Raw genomic sequence first — 22,347 nt, 5'->3', positions numbered from 1 at the left:
CCATATGGTGATTCTGTTGCAGCCTTTGTCAACACAAACACAAGTGGAAAAAAATAGGAATAAAATGTTTCCTCATTTCCTTGCTATCTGTGACAAAAATAGTTTTCTTTGAGATGGAAAACATGGTGCCAGAGACTCATCGTCAAAACCCTGTCAGCACGATATCTGGGAAATGGATTTGCAGTGTGTACATCTGGCTGTAACTATACTGTAGCAAAGCATTGTGCTGAATGACCTACACTCTCTAGTCATCAGACATGGAGTATCCCAAGGTTTGAAATACCATGTACAGATGTAGGATCTTGCAGGTTAACTTTCCAGTGTATTTGAGGTTTAAAACGGCTTCTGAAGTTTGTAAATTCGACTTTGAAATTTCAAACTAGATTTTCCCTGTATCAATGTATCAACCCCTACACAAATGTGTACTAATTAAAATCCACATAATAATTCACATTTCCTGTAGCAAACTGGCTCAAATTAAGATCCTACATCTGTAAGCCTATGTCTTAAATCCACATACTCCTATATGACTTCCACCACAAACCTAAGGTCCATAAACAGATCAACACAGAGAGAAGAGTAGAGTGCAAGGTGTAGAGCAGCTTTCTCACCATGGTCATAGACTAAACTGTAAATCATATCCCCTCATACCTCATATCTTTTATTACGTCTCTCTCTCTCTTTCTCTCCTTCTCTCCCTCTTCCCCAGTGGTGGAAAAAGTACCCAATTGTCATACTTGAGTAAAAGTATAGAAACCTTAATAGAAAGTTACTCAAGTAAAAGTGAAAGTCACCCAGTAAAATACTACTTGAGTAAAAGTCAAAGTATTTAGTTCTAAATATACTTAAGTACCAAAAGTAAAAGTCTAAATCATTTCAAATGCCTTATATTAAGCAAAGTGGATGGCACCATTTTTTTTATGTGCTGCTAAGCACTCAACATGTAACGAGTACTTTTGGCTGTCAGGGACAATGTATGGAGTAAAAAGTACATTATTTTCTTTAGGAATGTAATGAAGTAAAAGTTGTCAAAAATATGAATATTAAAGTACAGATACCACAAAAAAGTACTTAAGTAGTACTTTTGAAGTATTTTTACTTAAGTACTTTACACCACTGCTCTTCCCCCTCCGCCCATCCTTAACATGCTCAGACGTCGCTGCCTCTCAGTTTGTGGTAAAATGGTGGTGGTGAGTCATGTTGGAGAAGCTCTTGTCCCATGCCGGTAGGCCCCTAGATGGAAGATGGAGGCACCATGCCCTTCCAGGGGCCTCTTTTCTTTCCTAACATCTTTAATTAGAACGTTTTGGGGCTAACTCCACTCCACCAACTTCAACCCTCCCTTCCACCACTCTCCACCCTGCACCCTGAACTAGCCCCCCTTCAGCCCCTCTCCAGCATCCCACAGGAAATGACATCATCTTGGTGATTTAGATGGCATGCGGCTAGCGTCACCCAAACAGTATGCTGACAAAATGACTTGTGTGATGTAGACATTAACTCATGTGGGGACTCTAGATTTACTGTGTGGCTCACGCAACCAGGAGTCTGCGGTCAGCCCGGTTGGCCCGACGGTACTGACATTCTGGGGCCCGGCCCAGACACATCAGCACTGGGTTGGGGTTGGGTTCCTTAACAGCCAATCATGAGGCAGGAGACATGAGCCACCAAATTGCAAACTTGTGTTAGTGTTGGCTGTATTAGTGTGTGTCGTGCTGAGCCTGTTCCAGGCTATAATAGGCACATTGGTCAGTCACTTGTCTGAGGCCCTGTGGATTACCAGTGGTGTGTGTATGTGTGTGCGTGCGTGACATCCTTAGGTTGGTCGTCCACAGGGGCATCATCTGGCTATAAATAACACCGCTTTCTTGCTGGAGGAGAACTACCTGTGTACTGAACTTCCCTCCCAGAGAGAGGGAGGAGCTGTGTCTTTCATCCTTCAGCTTCATGGCTGCCCTTCATGACACGTTAGTCTTGTCTTCAATTAGAGATGACATGTGGATGATTCAGCCGGGGTCAACCTCTAGATCCAAATGTCTTCAGCTTTCCTTAGGATCCTGATTATTATTATATTGTTTTACAATAGTTGTTCTTACAGTAGAGCAATGTGAGTGAGAGAGAAAGACAGAAGGAAACAAAGAGAGAAAGAGGCAGAGGCAGAGGCAGAGGCAGAGGCAGAGGCAGAGGCAGACAGACAGACAGACAGACAGACAGACAGACAGACAGACAGACAGACAGACAGACAGACAGACAGACAGACAGACAGACAGACAGACAGACAGACAGACAGACAGACAGACAGACAGGGCTAAGTTTCCGGTGTTTGTCCCTATACAGGCTGGATTGAGGGTTTGGACTGTGAGTAACAGCATGATTTTATATTCATATACTCTGTATATTTTTATACTCTGCCTTATATGGAGTCCAGCATACTGTACCAAGGTCAGGGACTATGGGGCAGATGAAAGTGATGTTTCCTCTAATCCCAGACAAGACTGTTTTAAAATGAAAAAAAGAAATAAAAATCAAGGGTAAAAAGTATTGTGTTGTCCTCCAGACAGAACTGAGAGAATTTTACCTTAACACTCTGCACTCTGTCAGACTACCACAAGTGGTGGTTTAAACACATCTGTTTATCACAGTGTTTATGACAGGCAGTGTGATCACAGAAACAGATTTACCAACTATTTACCCTTCACCATCACCATTATCACAATAAAGAGGATTATCTCCTTTTAAATCAAACTTTCAGATAAACACCTATGTGTGTGTGTGTGTGAGAGAGAGAGAAACAGTGTGTGTGTGTGTTTTGAGAGTGTGTGTATGCATGTGTGTATGTGTTCCTGTGTGTGTGTGTGTGTGTGTGTCCACCTCTGTATTACCTATGTACACAGAGGGAAGTAGAGAGAGTGTAACTATCTAACATTGAAGGTTTTCCCTTAATTAGGCCTACAGTGTTTTGGATTAATCAGTTCTGTAAAGAGGTCAATCTGGCTCCATGTAAACATGGCTCAGAGCTGCGACATGGCCCATTAGTTAAGAAAATGCTGCATTCTGGCCTTTTTGATTGTGGCTTTTAAGAGCTGTACGTGCTGTGTTTACGACCACACCACAACACGAACATGGCAGACATGATGCTGTGTGTGCACGCGCTCTCTCTGATCGGAGTTCTAGGGTCATTTTTTTGAAACTGTGTCCCTGATTAGAGAACAACTAGGGGTGTGTGTGTGTGTGTGTGTGTGTGTGTGTGTGTGTGTGTGTGTGTGTGTGTGTGTGTGTGTGTGTGTGTGTGTGTGTGTGAACATGTGGGCTGGTGATTTACGGGCAGAATTAAACACTTAGCCTCAACTAGTGTCTTGTTTAAAACAGGCTGATTGAAAAACCTCATGTATAAACATAAGGGATTCTAGGTTTTGTGTCCAATCTGTGAGAAAACTCAGTGCTGGTTTGGGGGTGTACCAAGCAATGCTTTTGTTCTTGACCTCTTGTATCAATCGGCTATTAGTCAGCTGCGTCTCAGGATCCTGGGTAGGTGAATCAGCTGTGTTAGAGCAGGGCTGGAGCAAAAGCCTGCATACACAGTTGGCCCAGTTGGTCACCCCTGATTTAAGGAGCAGCCTATAGGACCATGGATGGAGTTCAGAGGCAGACCTTATACTCTCCAGCTGATGTTACTGTACAGATGTAGGTTCTTAATTTGAGACCTTTTGCTACAGCAGGAAAATAAAAGGAAATGTGGATTATAGTTAATGGACATTTTTGTAGGGGTTAATTGAATGAAGTCTGAAATTTCAAAGTGAAAATTACCAACTTCAGAAGCCTTTTTAAACCTCAAAAACACTACAAGTTTTACATTTCCTTCTTTGCATGACAGTTCTCCTGGAACAGGGTGATCAAAATAAGATCCTATACCTGTATTATCTGGACCTCAGTGTGTAGTATCACACCCGACCAGTAGAGGGCAGTGTGTCCATACAGTAGCCTACTATGTTTATGTTTAATTTAAAAAATATATATATTTATCCTTTATTTAACTAGGCAAGTCAGTTAAGAACAAATTCATATTTACAATGACGGCCTACCCCGGCCAAACCTGGACGACGCTGGGCCAATTGTGCGCCGCGCTATGGGACTCCCAATCAATGGCCGGATGTGACACAGCCTGGATGATGCAAACCTCGGGCCATCGAATACACTTTAAGGATCAAATTGAATGTGACCCAATCAGTTCCTATGGGCATGACGCCTCCGCTGTAGTAAATTGGGATCCAGTCTCAGAGTACATGGTCTGGCATGTTCAGTATAGCCATTGAATAGTCACCAGCCCCCATTGAACCACAGTTCATATATTGGAACATATTAATCATTGGACATGATCAGAAATGCAGCAAATGCGTGCAACACATTTAGGAGAAATACATGTGTTATATTCTGTGGCGGCAAGAAAACCGCTAGATGAATAATTCATACATTTAAAATTCATTAGTCATACACTTAGATCTATGCGGCTAATAGCAGTTGCTCAGTACAAAGCCATTTGCAGAATGAAATAGCAGTTAGGAAGTTAGCCAGAGAGCCTGAAGACCTTAAGAAGAGAAGTAGAGGAAACCATGGCATGTCAGCTTCCCTTTTCTGAAATACAGCTAATATTACAACAACATGGTGAAGTGATGGAGGGGGAGAGAACGAGAATGAGAGAGGGAAGGAGAGAGAGAGTTGGGAGGAAGGAGAGTGAGAGGGAGGGGAGAGGGAGGGGAGAGAGAGAGAGGGGGGAGAGAGAGGAAGTGGGGACAGAGAGAGAGGGAGAGAGAGGTCGAGACTGAAGAAGAGAGAGAGAGGGGGAAAGAGAGACAGGGAGAGTCAGAAGCAGAGAGAAAGAGTGAGACTGAAGAAGAGAGAGAGAGGGGGAAAGAGAGACAGGGAGAGTCAGAAGCAGAGAGAAAGAGTGAGACTGAAGAAGAGAGAGAGAGGGGGAAAGTTGGAAAGACAGGAGGATTTACAATAATAGATCATCCAAAAAAACAAAAAGACTAACTCATTTATCAATATGACTACTGACTGTCAGTGGATTTTGTGTTTGTTAGAAACCAATCAATGTTTAAGAAGGTTTGACAGTGTGGCGTATACAGCATGGAATACTTTATTCCTGATAGTGGTGAAGAGAGTTTGAGTCACAGACTTGAGTCAGATGGTCTCACATAGATACACACTCTGCACAGTGTCAAATATCTGCTGGATTCATACTGTATTACGGACTTGAACCCGATTGAGCATCTCTGGAGAGACCTGAAAATAGCTGTGTTGCGACGCTCCCCATCTAACCTGACAGAGCTAGAGAGGATCTGCAGAGAAGAATGGGAGAAACTCCCCAAATACAGGTGTGCCAAGCTTGTAGCATCATACCCAAGAAGACTCGAGGCTGTAATCGCTGCCAAAAGTGCTTCAACAAAGTACTGAATAAAGGGTCTGAATACTTATGTAAATGTGATATTTCAGTTTTTTATTGTAATAACTTTGCACACATTTCTAAACCTGTTTTTGCTTTGTAATTATGGGGTATTGTGTGTAGATTGATGAGGAAAAACAATTTAATCAATTTAAGAATAAGGCTGTAATGTAACAAAATGTGCAAAAAGTCAATGGGTCTGAATACTTTCCGAATGCACTGTAAATTATACTGTATGTTACATATAAAAAAAATCTGAATTGCTTTTACATTTGTTGAAATGACATTATCCCTGTGTTATGATTCATTGAATATACCATGACAACTATGAAATATTACGTTGTTGTAGAAAGAGTCTGAAATGTCTTTACTTGCTTTGAAATAGTTTTATCTCTGTGAAGAAGTAGCTGGCATCTACAGAAGGAAGACGCAACGGCTGTTGAGTCTATCTGATACAGTGGCTGACGGAGGGATTTACAGTTAGTCACACACACACGCCTACACACACACACACACACACACACACACACACACACACACACACACACACACACACACACACACACACACACACACACACACACACACACACACACACACACAAGCCTATGCACACACACACATAAACACATACACACACACACACACGCACACTCCTACACCATTTCTTTTATCACAAAGCAACAGAGTTAGTTTGTAATTCAGTGAGGAAGGATCCAGGGAAACTCTCTTTGAGGCTCAACAATAAAAGCGCCACAATAAAGCAATAGAACAGACCAAAGTCAGACTTTCATTACTGTTCTTCCTTTGGTAAAGTTGACGTTTTAAAACTCATCAAATTAATATGTAGCCATTTAAAACTTCAAACTGCATTGAAATTGAAGTTCAGAGAAATCCCAGTATAAAAGACAGAAACCTAATAGGCCGCAAGTAAACTGTATTTATTTATTTAACCATTATTTAACTTGGCAAGTCAGTTAAGAACAAATTCTTATTTACAAGAACTGTAGCCTATATGCATTATTGATGTTTATTTCAGTTTATTTTCACATGAAACATTTTAAGACTAAAATCTGAAGATGATTCAGCAAATTACAAGCACAATTTTGATCCATATATATATTTGATTTGTAACTGTTACATCACAACAAACGAAGCTATTGAGGTTAGTGAGGGACTACTGTTTCTAATGCATCGTCTGCGAGCGGGACGTGAGGTCTGTAGGTTATGCACAGGCTATCCTTCTCACACTGTCAACCCAGAATGAATGACAAAGCCAGGTTGCAGGGTGAACCGACAGCATGAGTTAAATGTCCAACCGGGTGTTAGTTACGGAGGGTTAGGGGTCTCCTTTGTGGTGTGAGAGGGTCTGCAAAGGAGTTCCAGGCTGAGCTGGGGAGCAACATCTACCCCTGGGGGCACCTACATCCATGCTACTCTACAGCCGGCCTCCATATCCCAGACCAAAACGAAACCATATAATCATAAATACTCAACGAGGGCTTAAACCCACAAATAACTTTACACAGTTACTAATTGGCCTAATTTGTAAACACAGTGTTTTTCTACCGGACCCCTAGCTTCAGGACCACTGGATGTGCTGGTGCAGCCTAAGAATCTTTGTATACGGCTACAGCGCTGAGAAAACTCTACTCTAGCAACGCATGGTGGGACGGCTCTCATTCCCTCTCCGTCTGTTGGAACAATTTCCTTCAAAATAAATCTAATTTCCTCTCCCAGTACCCAGCTTCATGTGTGGGGTTTGTCCTGCCTATAGGTTTAAACAGCTAGGGAGCTGATATATAATATATATCAACAGATGCTTTTAAAAGTTATCAGGCAAGTCCACAACTCAGAGGATGCAAAGGTTTTTGTTATGAGTGAGATTCAGTAAATGATGATAGGGAATTCAATAATGTGGTCTGGTAGGGAATTGAATCATATACATAATCAGTCCCCAAAACAAAGACTATCAACCAAGTAACCCCCATTTTGAATGCATTCATTTCTCATATCCAAAGTGCTAGTTATGTTATAGTATTCATTATGTAGAAATTCATTTGATGAAATGGTAAGAAGGAAATACAAATCTGCTTGAAATTATGAATCGCATAATACTGAGAACTGGGCACTGAAATATATAACATTTCTAAGAATCACATAGTGCACTGATTATATATATATATATATATATAATAGCTATGAAAAGACACTGGAATCCATTTTAACATTTGATCTCCTTGTTCTTGACATTTTCTTCACACATCTCCTCTGTTATATTCCCACCGCTACAAAGCCACCGCCTTGGGAATATATGGATATTATCACTTGATACCAAAGGCATTTTTCCTTGTGGTCATTTTTTCATATACAATTGGAAATGAAAAGCTGGTTAAAACAACCGCCAAATGAATCACTTTGACTAACAATAACAGTCATTTCATTGTGCTAAATTAGTTTTTCTCACTATTGCGTTTCAACAACACCCCTATAATTTTCCATAATTTGTTTTTGTTACTGTATTGTATTGCAATGAAGTTATGTGAATGTGAGTTTTTTTCTATTGGCAGAAAACACGCAGATCAAAGTGCTATTTTGACAGTAAATGAAAAACATTTAAAGGCATAGAATTGAATTAAGGCTGGAAACATGAAAATACATTTAAAGAATGACACGTTGATGTTAAAGTACTAGGGTTTAAATACTTAGGAGTGTGTTTGTGTGTGTGTGTGTGTGTGTGTGTGTGTGTGTGTGTGTGTGTGTGTGTGTGTGTGTGTGTGTGTGTGTGTGGGAGGGTAGTGGGCGGTGGGGGGGGGGGGGGGCTGGGGAGGTAGGGGGTAATGTTAATACACAGATTTGTTGATTCTGATAAAAAAGTTTACATTATATTTTCTCTAAAGTCTTCGAAAGCCAAGTCAACAAACAGATTACCGACCATTTCGAATCCCACCGCACCTTCTCCGCTATGCAATCTGGTTTCAGAGCTGGTCATGAGTGCACCTCAGCCACGCTCAAGGTCCTGAACGATATCGTAACCGCCATCGATAAGAAACAATACTGTGCAGCCGTATTCATTGACCTGGCCAAGGCTTTCGACTCTGTCAATCACCACATCCTCATCGGCAGACTCAATAGCCTTGGTTTCTCAAATGATTGCCTCGCCTGGTTCACCAACTACTTCTCTGATAGAGTTCAGTGTATCAAATCGGAGGGCCTGTTGTCCGGGCCTCTGGCAGTCTCTATGGGGGTGCCTTAGGGTTCAATTCTTGGGCCGACTCTTTTCTCTGTATACATCAATGATGTCGCTCTTGCTGCTGGTGAGTCTCTGATCCACCTCTAAGCAGACAACACCATTCTGTATACTTCTGGCCCTTCTTTGTTAACTACCCTCCAGATGAGCTTCAATGCCATACAACTCTCCTTCCGTGGCCTCCAACTGCTCTTAAATACAAGTAAAACTAAATGCATGCTTTTCAACCGATTGCTGCCTGCACCTGCCTGCCCGTCCATCATCACTACTCTGGACGGTTCTGACTTAGAATATGTGGACAACTACAAATACCTAGGTGTCTGGTTAGACTGTAAACTCTCCTTCCAGACTCACATCAAACATCTCCAATCCAAAGTTAAATCTAGAATTGGCTTCCTATTTCGCAACAAAGCATCTTTCACTCATGCTGCCAAACATACCCTCGTAAAACTGACCATCCTACCGATCCTCGACTTCGGCGATGTCATTTACAAAATAGCCTCCAATACCCTACTCATTAAATTGGATGCAGTCTATCACAGTGCCATCCGTTTTGTCACCAAAGTCCCATATACTACCCACCACTGCGACCTGTATGCTCTCGTTGGCTGGCCCTTGCTTCATACTCGTCGCCAAACCCACTGGCTCCAGGTCATCTACAAGACCCTGCTAGGTAAAGTTCCCCCTTATCTCAGCTCGCTGGTCACCATAGCAGCACCCACCTGTAGCACGCGCTCCAGCAGGTATATCTCTCTGGTCACCCCCAAAGCCAATTCCTCCTTCGGCCGCCTCTCCTTCCAGTTCTCTGCTGCCAATGACTGGAACGAACTACAAAAATCTCTAAAACTGGAAACACTTATCTCCCTCACTAGCTTTAAGCACCAGCTGTCAGAGCAGCTCACAGATTACTGCACCTGTACATAGCCCATCTATAATTTAGCCCAAACAACTACCCTCTTCCCCTACTGTATTTATTTATTTATTTATTTTGCTCCTTTGCACCCCATTATTTCTATTTTTACTTTGCACTTTCTTCCACTGCAAATCTACCATTCCAGTGTTTTACTTGCTATATTGTATTTACTTTACCACCATGGCCTTTTTTGCCTTTACCTCCCTTATCTCACCTCATTTGCTCACTTTGTATATAGACTTATTTTTTTACTATATTATTGACTGCATGTTTGTTTTACTCCCTGTGTAACTCTGTGTTGTTGTATGTGTCAAACTGCTTGCTTTATCTTGGCCAGGTTGCAATTGTAAATGAGAACTTGTTCTCAACTTGCCTACCTGGTTAAATAAAGGTGAAATAAATAAATAAATAAAAATGTTAATACACAGATTTGTTGATTCTGATTAATATAAACTTTTTTTATCAGTCAAATACAGGGCCACATACAGAAACCTATTTTCTAACCACCTACACACCTAAATGCAATGCATCAGCCCCTATTGCAGTAAACACACAAACAGCAGATAATGTTGGGGTGTTGAACCCCCGAACCCCCATATCCAACCCCCTGAAGTATGACGCAACACTGCACTTCTAAGAAAGTGTATATACGGGGGTCGGATGGTTTCAAAATAAATTGCCCACTTTTCCTTAGGCCATTGGAATGGTTCAGATTGATTGTGCATTGCGTTTTGGAGGAAGATCCTATACATGTGGTCTGTAGCCTAGCAGTGAGCCAGTGACCCGGCCTCCCTCTCACGTTACGTCCTATATATAACATCCCCCCTCCTCGGCCTCCTCCCTCCCTCCCTCCCTGCCTTCCTCTCTCTCTCTCCCAACTTCCCTGGAACCACCTTCTCCCTGGAACCACTCTGGCCTCAGCCGTCTCTCTTCTCCTCCGTCTCTCCTCTCCTCCGTCTTTCCTCTCCGTCTACCATCTCAGCACAGTCAGTGTTTACCCGCGCCGCGCCTGGCAACAGGCTGCATGCTCAGGATTACAGGAGGCCTTACCTTTCAACACTGCGAGCTCTGCCTTCCTTCAGCCTGCTTCGATCTCTCTCCCTGGGAACTAACGCGGGGCACACGGAGGTGCGAGGTGAGAGAGCCGTGGAGGAGAGCCCTGATTTGAGGCGCCGCGTCCGCCCACCTCCATCGACTGGCTTCAGTCCGCTCTACTCTCTCTCTGTCTTGTGGTCTCTACTAGTGTCTGGTCGTTCCTGGAAGTTTTGGTGGTTGTGTGTGTGGTGGACTTAGGGGAGTTCGTCTTTCGGGTGGATCTCGTGGAGCACCGTGATGGATCACTCCCTGTTTGGGTGCCTCCGTAGCCCCCACGCCCCGGCCCAGGGCCTGCACCCCCACCCTGCCTTTACCCAGTCCCCGCTGGTGCTGCACGGACGCTCCGACCACATCTCCTACTCCAACCTGCCCGACTCCTCGCCCCCCTGTGGGGGGTACCCTGGACCTGGGGGGGAGGAGGCGTACGGAGGGCAGCAACACCACCATCGTGGAGGACACCTCCATCAGCATCAGCAGCACCCCCACCATTCACAGCACCAGGCCCACCAGACCCCCTGGCATGTCCCCCAGATTCCCTCACCCAACACCAGACATAGCCTCTGCCTGCCTCCTCCGGACAGTCAAGTCTCAGAACTGTGTGGATTCCACACCAACCCCGGTCTAGGAGGTAGTAGTGACCCCACAGGTGTGTCGTGTGTTCCTGGGGACTTTGGACGACAGACGATGTCCCCGGATGAGACGGAACAGAGACGCAACAGTAAAGGGAAAGATGACTTGCACAGCTCAGGTAAGATGAGGACAATGAGGACATTATTCACTCCTCTTCTCTTCTCTTAGCTTTGACTTCAGTATCAAAGTTTTGGTAGTTTCTTTCAAAACTCACTGAGGAGTTTTCATCACATAGCGAGGGAGTATAATGATTTGAAGTGTTTGGTTTGTCTATTCTCATATTGGAATTTCACCATCTCTGTGTCAGCTCCACAGATGTTGAAACAGCAGAGAACAGTGTGTGATACAGTAATAAAACATCTATTTGTTGCATTTTTATTAATTGGCTAATGTTTCCATGATCACTGAACGCACTGTAGTTGTATGTGTCAATGATCCTACATTGGAGAACCTCATGAGAAGTTAAGCAATGACAAAAGAGTTCAGCGCATACTTTTTAGTTTGAAAGTAAATTCTTAGTTTTAACCTCACTTACTATTAGGCTTGTTGTTTGAGCATTTGGGCCTTGTTTTTACAGTAGTTGTCCGGATAATATTGATGGTCATATGTCAATACTTTTGTGGTATAAATATTAAACTTCAGGGTTATTTGGAATAGACTGATGTCTTATTTGATTACCGACTGCTTGATGCTCATAGTTTAATGTTAAATATAATTGTGTTTTCTTAATTGTCTAATTGCAAATGTAATTTATTAATTTCAATTAGTAGCTACTGCACAAAAGTTAGCTGTAATTTAACACTTAACTGTACTAACATACTGGGAAAACATGTCAGTATTATAAGACCTTATGTTATAGCTTCTTTACAGACCTTATATTATCTTCATACGTTGATTGTCTTATATTAGTTTATCACAACTGTTTTCCATACTGTATTGACATTCCTTCATCTCTGGAATTAGTGTTTACAAATGAACGAGGTAGAATTACGCTAACTTTATTCGCTAATTCATATTTACAAATGAACGAGGTAGAATTAGGCTAACTTTATTTGCTAATTCATATTTAAAATAAATGCAGGCAAGCGCTTCTTAGAAACAACGTCTTATTGTGTGAAACCCTAGGCAGCAAGGCCGTAAACCTCAAATATCATCTTGTACTTCATTTCACCCAAATGCAATTAATACAATTATTCTCATACCATCATTTTGTTTCCTTTTCAGCAGAACAACGTATATTAAATGAATTCATCTATTAAGGAAATATTTTTGGGACGCAAAATGATCATCAAAATTCAATTAAACCATTGGACTAAAAAAAGCTTAAATTATCTTTATAAATGCTAAGGCCAATAGTCATACTATTCTATTGACAATCTTATATAAAGACATGAGCTAGTGAGATACATTACAGATTTGCAGTCATCTTCTGTTATGGGAAGCATTAGATCCATTGCCTTTCCGTTTGTCTCAACAACAGATATTAAGATACTCCCTCAGTGATACTGTAATCAGGGTGATGATTTACCTCTGTCGTTTGCAATATTTACATAGATGGATTGTCTCACTTTTACCTCAATCTACCATTCTAATTAGACTATTTACCTGTTTCTCCTTTAACGTTCTCCAATCTCAACCGCCCTCAAACCAATGTTATAGGTTATAGCCTGGGACAGCCAAGTTTTTCTTTGTCTCTCTCTTCAGGCTCCCAGGGATAATCAACAATGCCATTTTCCTCCAGGGTATTAATGGCCCACCGGTGTTATTTCTGTGAAGCCACCTTTTAAACTGTTAGAACGGCCACACCTGGGCTTTTTGATAGGCTTAAACCTACGTACTATTTATGGCTGTAGAATGTATGTACCTATAGCATTAGCCGCAACAACTGTGCGCAAAAGCAGGCTTATAATGGTAGTGGAGAATTCATCCATACTACTTTTGGATATCACTGCAATATGAATGATAGAATGGAATGGAACGAATGGAACGGAATGGAATACAATATAACTTTATTGCCCATTAGAAACAGAAATGGTCATTTTTGTGCAGTGAAGAGTTACATAATAAAAAAAGGTTTATGTTAGGTCCCATTTCCACATTTGATAAACAGCTATTTTGAGATGAGCACAGTCAGTGGCACGTGTGAGTGTATACATAAGTCGGTGATATAATTTTACACCCTGTCCACTGAACGACTGTGTTGCCTTTGAGAACGCTGAGGTTGTAAGGGACAAACTGATCTGGACCCCGGGTGGAGTCTCAAAATGGCCGATGGCTAAATGCGTTGGACTCGTCATTCAGGGCACAGCACTAGACCTAATATGGCTGTAGCCCTCATTATTATGGACAGACACCATAATAATACAAGCTCCATCCATATACGTGCTGGAGACTAGACACATCAAGTCCTTAATAAGTTACTAGCACAGTGGCTGTACTTCCTGGTGGCTACATGCAAACACAAGGGCTGATTCAGGACATCAGCGTAGGGTCACGACAAGAGGACTGCTCTCCGTATCCAGAAGCCATTTCACTGACATCTGCTTCCAGTGGCGTCGTGCACCAACACGTTTTATTGGGGCACTGATAGGATGGGCAAATTTGATTTGCATGTATCTGTGTTATTTTCCCAGCAGGCACACGTGCTATTGTGCCCAGTAGTTAACTTTCCTCCTTCACTTTCCATCTCTCAGGTCAGTTTTACACCAGGGTGCAATTCTGATTGACAGGTAGTAGAAGTCTGAAGCATAACCCAGGAGCTGCTATGGACTTTTGGAACACCTCTAACACAAATCACATTTCCTTATTTTCCCTGGCACATTACAAAAGGCAACATGGTCTTTTTGTAAGTTTATATTTCTGATGAGGCAATGGTATAACAATGATGTGGCAATAGTGAAATAATAGGTGAAATCCACCTTGATAAATAACAAAGAATGCAAAACAAAAGTAAAAATGTATTGTAGATTAATTTTGTAGGAATATTAAAGGAGTGTTGCAATATATTGTACGGTATAAACCATTAAACAATTGTTTCAAATTAAATATAATCCCCAAACTGTGTGAAAGACAATTTGTTTGAAAACTTATTTCCAGAAACCTCTTTGTCCCATATTCTGTTTTTACAAATGGAGGTGCCATGAATAGAGGGTACAAGCTGTGCTGTGACTGTGTGATGTGGCAGAGAGACAGACTCTTCCCTGCCACTATTTGCTTTGTCAACACATCCAACACATCCAACATTTACAGTTGAACTAAGAAAATGTCAGCTGGTTTTGTGTGGCGCGGACTAAATTACAACTCAATGCAATAGACACCCTGAAGTGTGACGTTTAGAGAAATCCATTGATGTTCACTGAATTTTAAGCCACGTCTATAAGGGAAAATATATTTTAAAGGATTTCATTAATGTACCCTTTTCAGACTCCAATTGAGCAATCTGGATTAAATACAGGCAGTTGGATCAAAAGGAATTACAATCAGGAAAGTCTTTCTAAAGTCTACTTAATTTCAATCAAATATACAACGAATCACACACACAACACTCTCATCCCTGTCATCTTCTGAATTGCTTTAGCCATGTAGAGTGGGCTGGTGTACGTTTTCAGACTCTGCTCCATTTTATGTCTAGGCCTGTGGTTGGTGCTCAGCTGATCTGTGTATCTATCGGTCTATTGTTCAGCCTACTAGGTGATAACTGGGAGGTCCACACCCTACTGTCCCACATTACCACATCACATTATCACGCTACTACACACCCCACATAGCAGAGGCAGCATGAACCTAATTGTTATGGGGTCAGTTCATTGGCAATTTCTCTAATGGAATAGCCTTCATTTCTCAGAACAAGAATAGACACGAGTTTCAGAAGAAAGTTCTTTATTTCTGACCATTTTGAGCCTGTAATTGAACCCACAAATGCTGATGCTCCAGATACTCAACTAGTCTAAAGAAGTTTTATTGCTTCTTTAATCAGGACAACAGTTTTCAGGTGTGCTAGCGTAATTGCAAAAGGGTTTTCTAATGATCAATTAGCCTTTTAAAAGGATAAACTTGGATTAGCGAACACAACATGCAATTGGAACACAGGTGTGATGGTTGCTGATAATGGGCCTCTGTACGCCTATGTAAATATTCCATAAAAAATCTGCCGTTTTCAGCTACAATAGTCATTTACAACATTAACAATGGCTACACTGTATTTCTGATCAATTTGATGTTATTTTAATGGACAATTTTTTAAATTTTCTTTCAAAAACAAGGCAAATGTATAAGTGACCCCAAACTTTTGAACAGTAGTGTACATTACCGCTTCATATTACCCCACCCCTGATGGACCTCAGCTTCATCTACCCTCAGATCCACCAGAGATGAGCTCTAGGAATCACTTTTGTCTTTGAACAATAGAGCTACAGTGTTGAGTTGGCTAGCATCAAATATTACCTCTCCTTTTGGATAAAACTTATATTTAAAAGAAGTGATAAAGTACTGGAGAGAGGCCGAGACAATTTCACCAGCTTTCCAGTTAAACAAATGATTGTTATAGGACATATTCTCTGTGTCGCCTAGGTTTCAAAGAAATCAGGCTATGGTAAATTGATTTGTGAAATGTTCACATACAGTAAGAATGTGTTACAACTTAATGGTATTTGAGAGATATCAGTCTGTTTCTTTCTATGCTCTAAGGAGGGAGCGAAGATGAGTGAGTCTGTTTCGGAGAAAGAACATATGGAAGTTGCCTGAGTGAGCTGGGCTCTGGGACAGTACTCCCTGCCTGGCACTTCTCATGCAGCCCCTCCCCCAGGAAGACACTATAGTGTGCATGACCAATATCCCCATAATAAAAGGTGATTGGCACTGATAATTGTTTAGCTTTTAGTTTGTGTTTCAGCCCTGCAGTTTATCACACAATCCCTTCTTTTTTTCACGCCTTTTATTCTCCTTTCTTTTTTGGCGACTCAACTGTGTCTAGAAGAAGTTCTGTTTTTCATTTTAGATTCCCAGGACGGGAGCTATAAGTCTGACGTGAACAGCAAGCCCAGGAAGGAGAGGACAGCGTTCACCAAGGAACAGATCCGGGAACTGGAGTCAGAGTTTGCGCACCACAACTACCTGACGAGACTTAGGCGATATGAGATAGCAGTCAACCTCGACCTCACAGAAAGACAAGTACGTTACCTGCACATGAAAAAATGCAATGTAAATTGCATGTCAAAAGTGAGAAAAAAAATTCAATGTTAAAAAGTATATTACCTGTTGTCATGCTAAAAAAACTAGTTTATTAGTCATAACATTGGCTTGTTATCTAATAGCAAAACATAATGCAGTTAATTTCTCCCTTTGATGATCAAATAAATCAGAAAATTGGCAGCTCATGTGTGAACAAAATAACTAAAGGAATCGCAGTTAGAGGATTAATACTGTAATTCCACTAATAACACAGACACTTGTATTCGAAGAGTCACTGTGAAGCTAATACTGAAATGGCAGCTAACGGCAGTTGATATGGATTCTATTAAAAACTACACAGGCTTCGGGATGAAAAACCCTGTATGTTTTGACATTAGCAAACACTTGGACATGTCATGCTAATGCACTGAATGTAATCACTTCCAAACCAAACCAGTGAGGCTCTTTGATGCACAGTATCTGTGCAGTATCTGTGCAGTGTGTGTGTGTGTGTGTGTGTGTGTGTGTGTGTGTGTGTGTGTGTGCAGGGACAGTCTGATGGCATGTGTCAGAGACCAGATGTTTCTCTAATTCCCTTCCAACACCAATAGGAAATACACTGGACATTAAGGGACAGATTTCCACACACTATGATCAACGGAGAACATCCATTCAAGGTGTTCTAGGAGTCTAGGAGTGTATAGCTTTAATCTCCCCTTAATGTATGGCAGTGAAAAAGCTCCTTATTCTATTCTATGCTATATTTTCGATGAAAAGAGGTCAACTTTTAATTGAAAAACATTCTTATTTAATGAATAATTTATGCCTAATCTGCCTTGATCTGAAAAGCTTGCCTGCATAAAACTGTTTAAAATGATGCATTCAACCAAATGAACCTCCACACTCAGCACACCCATAAGGGCTTTTGGAACTCATCATCTGTTGTCTAAATCCAATCAGAGTGTCTTGGTTGCAGCCAGGCCCAGGCAGCCAGGCCCAGGCAGCCAGGCCCAGGCAGCCAGAGGCAGCCAGGCAACAACCCACCCAGGAGTTAGGTCCTTCCTGCTAGGAGCCCTGTCCCTCATCATCCCTCCCCACTCCTACTCATATTGACTGCCTCTCCTCTCTTTTCCTATCTTCTCCTCTCTTCTCCACACAATCCCAATACAGGGCCCATAAATCTGGATGTGTGTGGGGGTTGATCCTGTGTGTGTGTGTGTGTGTGTGTGTGTGTGTGTGTGTGTGTGTGTGTGTGTGTGTGTGTGTGTGTGTGTGTGTGTGTGTGTGTGTGTGTGTGTGAGGGTTGACCCTGGATGTTAAACCCAGTCTAACATCCTTCTGGCTATTATCTTACAGTGCAGCTTCTATCCCCCTGATCCTGCTGTTAACTACTGTATAGCTTTACTAACAATGATTGTACAAATCGGGCCTCAGCCCAAGAGCCCCTCATACCCCTGGAGGTCTTGTCTCGCAACTGAACCTTGTGAATGTGTGTGTGTGTGTGTGTGTGTGTATGTGTGTAACAACCGTCTCAGGTAACAACTTACGAATTACTTATTGCACAATTAGGACGGCACCCAAGGGTGTATACAGTGGCAGAGGATTGTGTGTGTGTGGTTGTGTGTGTGTGTGTGTGTGTGGTTGTGTGTAACAACAACTTACAGAGGACTTTTACGAGGCGGTTGACGCTTATAAGCCTGTTTATTAGAAAATGAGCCACACATGCGTGTGTTTACTCTGTAAACTTAACTCCTATCTTGGGCCTGTGAGTGGCAGGCTACAATGCCTAAAATAAATCCTACAGAGGAGCATAGAGCTCCTGTGAGAAAGCAGGTCGCTCGGACGGTGGGTAAGAGGGGGGTCGGGGGGATCAGGGGCTTGTTGGAGGGGGTTGCAGTTTGTGGGGCAGGGGGAGGGCCAACAGGAAGGGGTAGGGTGGTGTAGAGGCGTCAGGGGGGTTTGGGGATGGATGACACAAGGGCAGTAGGTGACGGGATGGGAGAAGGGGGGGGCGGGGCTTCGCTCGGTCCCGATCCGATCGGGCCGTTTTAGGCAGCAGCTTTATCATCACAAAGAGGAGCCACGAATACTGAAGGATCTGTGGAGTCAGGAACAAGATCCGAGGCAGGATCAGCACATACCTGGCCATGTCGAAATAAGACGCCTCAACAGTCAACACTAACCACGAAGTCCAACGTGGCTGCCAGTCTCCTGCTCAGTTCACTGTCACCCAGCGTTATACATATTATAAACACCATGGGCTTACTCCAGATATAGGATCTTCATTTGAGCCAGTTTGTTACATTAGGAAAATGATCCTGCAGCAACAGGAATTGTGAATTATTATGTTCATTATAATTAATGGACATTTTTTGTAGGGATTGATGACAATTTTGTTACTGCAAATCAAGTCTGAAATTACAAACTGTAGCCTTTTAAAGCCTTTTAAACCTTGAATAAACTAATGATGTGTGGAAAAATTCTCAGCAACAAAAGAGTGATCAAATTAAGATCTGTATCTCCGTACGCTACCCACAACGTACACCCAGGGTTCAGTGTCATCAAGCGCTACCCACAACGTACACCCAGGGTTCAGTGTCATCAAGCGCTACCCACAACGTACACCCAGGGTTCAGTGTCATCAAGCGCTACCCACAACGTACACCCAGGGTTCAGTGTCATCAAGCGCTACCCACAACGTACACCCAGGGTTCAGTGTCATCAAGCGCTACCCACAACGTACACCCAGGGTTCGGTGTCACCCTGTGAATCATACATCGTACACAGTGAGGTCAAAATGACCCAAAGTACCCCGTCGACGGCAACAGGGGATCCCAGACTTAAGTGGTGCGCGACTGCGACTAATGATCTTGTAGATAATAATCTGGCTCTCGGCTGCCAGCTCCGGTAAATTAGGTATCTCTCGGGGTTTACATAAGATCATGCCGTGTGATGACGGAGGTGGGGCAGCTAGAGAGGGTGTGTGGGGGGAGCTGGTGTGTCGGGAGAAGTGTGTGTGTGTATGTGCGTGAAATGAGAGGTGGGGGAGCTGGGTTGCACACTCCTGTGGTGTGTGTGTGTGTGTGTGCATGCGTGTGTGTGTGCTCTGCTGTGCTGGCAGAGGTATGTTTCACTGAGGCCGTAAATCTCCCAGTCACATACACTGATAGAGGAGGGTTCACGCGAACAGACTCAGGACATTGAGTTTCCTAACACACAGTGGGATGTTAGGGTTTTACTGAGGGATGGGGGGAAGAGGTGGGAGGACGCTAGGGTTTTACAGACGGGTCTACATGCCAAGAACTCAGTCTCCAGAACCCCACAACCAACGCACCCACAGTGGCATCGAGTTACCTCAGACCCTCACCCTCCTCACACTCAGACCCTCACACTCCATCTCCACTCTCTCACAACAAGGCCTTAAGACTCCAGTTGAACGTTGTGCAATGAAAAGTTGTTGATGTTTTCTTCATGTGGTTATTATTACTACCCTAAATACATTTTCTAAAACCTTGGCTAATATTGCCCTTGTTATTGGGAAGGGCTATGATCCACTCACTTTCCTGCAAACGATCCAAGTGTCAAACTCCAGTCCTTGAGAGCCACAGCATCTGCATGTTTTCCTTCCTCCCTACGAGTGTCTAAATCAGACACCAAAGGAAAGAGCTGAAATTAGCAGTCACTGTGGTCCACCAGGTATTGAGTTGGACCCCCCTGTCGTATAACTTCCACTAATTTCTCTGTAAACCAATTGGTCTCCTCTCCTCCAGGTGAAGGTGTGGTTCCAGAACAGGCGGATGAAGTGGAAGCGTGTTAAAGGAGGTCAACAGGGGGCAGCGGCCCGGGAAAAAGAACTTGTAAATGCGAAGAAGGGAACGCTGTTGCCGTCAGAGTACTGTGGCATGGTGGGAGGATTACACCACTCCTCCAGTTCCCCTGGTAATGAGGACAGTCACGACAGCGACCAGAGCTCAGAACACGCTCACTTATGACCCTGACCCGCCACATAGGCCACGCAGTGGTCAAAGGTCAATTTTGCGGCCATTTGGACAAACATCTAAAATTGCAGTGAGTTGATGTGATCATGTTGCATTTGTAGGTGCAGAGTTACATACATCGGCCTACATACTCACTATGCTCTCAGGAGTAGAAAGAAGACATAGGCCTATACTCTCTCAAGAAACAGCAACAACAGGTGTTCTGACTGAAGGTGTTTGTTGATTGGCAAAGGAGTGGAGGAAGAAAGATATAAGTAAAGGTAAGCAAGAAGAGGAAGGAATGGAACGAGGATGGAATGATCAACTGGATGTGTAAGATCAAATCAAAAAATATATGCTTGTGAGCAAAGCCTCAAGCTCCTGAGACTGTAAATTGGGAATAAAATAGTATATTATTGTGAACATTCCACAAGTGCTTTGCATTAATAAAATGGCTTGGATTTTTGCACTGTCAAAGACTAAATTCTACTGTATTTACTCAGTTTGGAATACAACAATCATGCAATGAGCTTTAAGTAAAAATGTGGAATTGAATTGAATAGTAGGCTATTACCGTGAGTCCTATTATTCTGATTTACTTACAACATAACTGAATGATGCATATTAGTCAACATCTCCCGACTGTTGATCCATTTGGTTTTACATTGTTCTTCCACTAAGTCTTAAAACGTTTACTTTTTGAGTGAAATATATATATAATTTTATTACATATAAATCTGGGACATAATGGTTTCTTAAGTGAATAAAACTGATCAATCAAAAAATGTATTTGTCATTGTCAGGTTCTTGAACATTCTCACAATATTACACCATTTTTATGTTACTACAGTAGATCTGTATAAGTAAAAATCAATGAATATTGGAAATAATGTAAGCATTTCTTTGCCTTCTGTATGAGTGTGTATTCTAATTTGTGTTTTAGAGTGGCGTTTTGGCAGTGGCAGAGCTGTAGCCTCCTACGGTACACTACCAGCTGGTTTTGGCCGTGGCAGAGTCGTAGCCTCCTACGGTACAGCACCAGCTGGTTATCCAATAGCTCCGCAAGTTTGGATTTAACTGATTTGTGGCTTTCCAGCTCCCTCAGAATCACATACACAACAGGGACAAAGTGGATTTGTGTTCAGTTGTGGTCAGACTCCATCAGACTTCAGAACCCTGCCTTCTCTCTCTCTCTCTTTGTTTTTTTGATTAGCCGACGGTCTGATTTAGCTGTTTGTATATGACATCGCCTGATCAAAGCAGAACACAGAGACACTCTTCAGGAAGTGAGTCAGAGCTGTTGGAGAATAAATGAGGATAAATGAGGAACGTATTCATGAGGCTTTATAGTGAAGCTTAGCCAAATGTCCAGCTGGAGTTCTCAGAGACCTGTCTAAACAGTGTGATGAATTTCTTGAATTGAATTTCCTCCCAGTGTGGATTTGATGTGCCCATTGTGTAGACAGCTAACGCAATCTTCTCTAATTCCATTTCAATGATACTCCACTGTTCTGTATTACAGTGTAAAGGGAAGGTTTGGTAGGCAGCCTGCTGTTGTGGAATACCTCTGGACTGTGTAATGTCTGATCTTGAAGGAACCTTCTACCTGACCCCTTCGGGAGCAGCTTTCCTTCTGCAGGAAGGGTAATGTTGTCATTACAACCCTCCATGCCAAGAACAACACACGTCAACTAAAGACTTTTCCACATTGGATCTGAGCGTCTCCTTTGCTTTTCCAACTGAAAGGATTTCGGATCATTCTCAGTATAGGGTAGGTGTTGATAGATGATGTCCACTGTGGTATGATACCCCAAACTGTAGTGAAGATTGGGATTTCTGTTTCTCTCTGGTAGCAGAATATGTTTAA

General features: G+C 42.5%; 1 protein-coding gene across 1 annotated transcript; it reads left to right on the top strand.

Moving 5' to 3' along the window:
• Window positions 1-10,468: 10,468 nt before the first annotated feature.
• LOC115173809 (homeobox protein MOX-2-like) lies at window positions 10,469-21,265 on the top strand. The gene is made up of 3 exons (XM_029732233.1): window positions 10,469-11,452; window positions 16,331-16,503; window positions 20,274-21,265. The coding sequence occupies exons 1-3, from the start codon at window positions 10,942-10,944 to the stop codon at window positions 20,493-20,495; spliced, it is 906 nt and encodes a 301-aa protein (XP_029588093.1). The 5' UTR covers window positions 10,469-10,941; the 3' UTR covers window positions 20,496-21,265.
• The last annotated feature ends 1,082 nt before the right edge of the window (window positions 21,266-22,347 follow it).

This window comes from Salmo trutta, chromosome 34 (assembly GCF_901001165.1).
Source record: "Salmo trutta chromosome 34, fSalTru1.1, whole genome shotgun sequence".
Classification (NCBI taxonomy): domain Eukaryota; kingdom Metazoa; phylum Chordata; class Actinopteri; order Salmoniformes; family Salmonidae; genus Salmo; species Salmo trutta.
Note: the sequence above shows the minus strand (reverse complement) of the source record. Positions and strands in the feature narration are given on the sequence as shown.

What these genes read in the sequence shown, in the direction of transcription:
- LOC115173809 (XM_029732233.1), top strand. Translation starts at nt 10,942, where the DNA reads ATGGATCACTCCCTGTTTGGGTGCCTCCGTAGCCCCCACGCCCCGGCC. An exon ending in AGATGACTTGCACAGCTCAG is followed by an intron (nt 11,453 to 16,330) that starts GTAAGATGAGGA and finishes TTTTCATTTTAG; the next exon opens with ATTCCCAGGACGGGAGCTAT. An exon ending in TCGACCTCACAGAAAGACAA is followed by an intron (nt 16,504 to 20,273) that starts GTACGTTACCTG and finishes CCTCTCCTCCAG; the next exon opens with GTGAAGGTGTGGTTCCAGAA.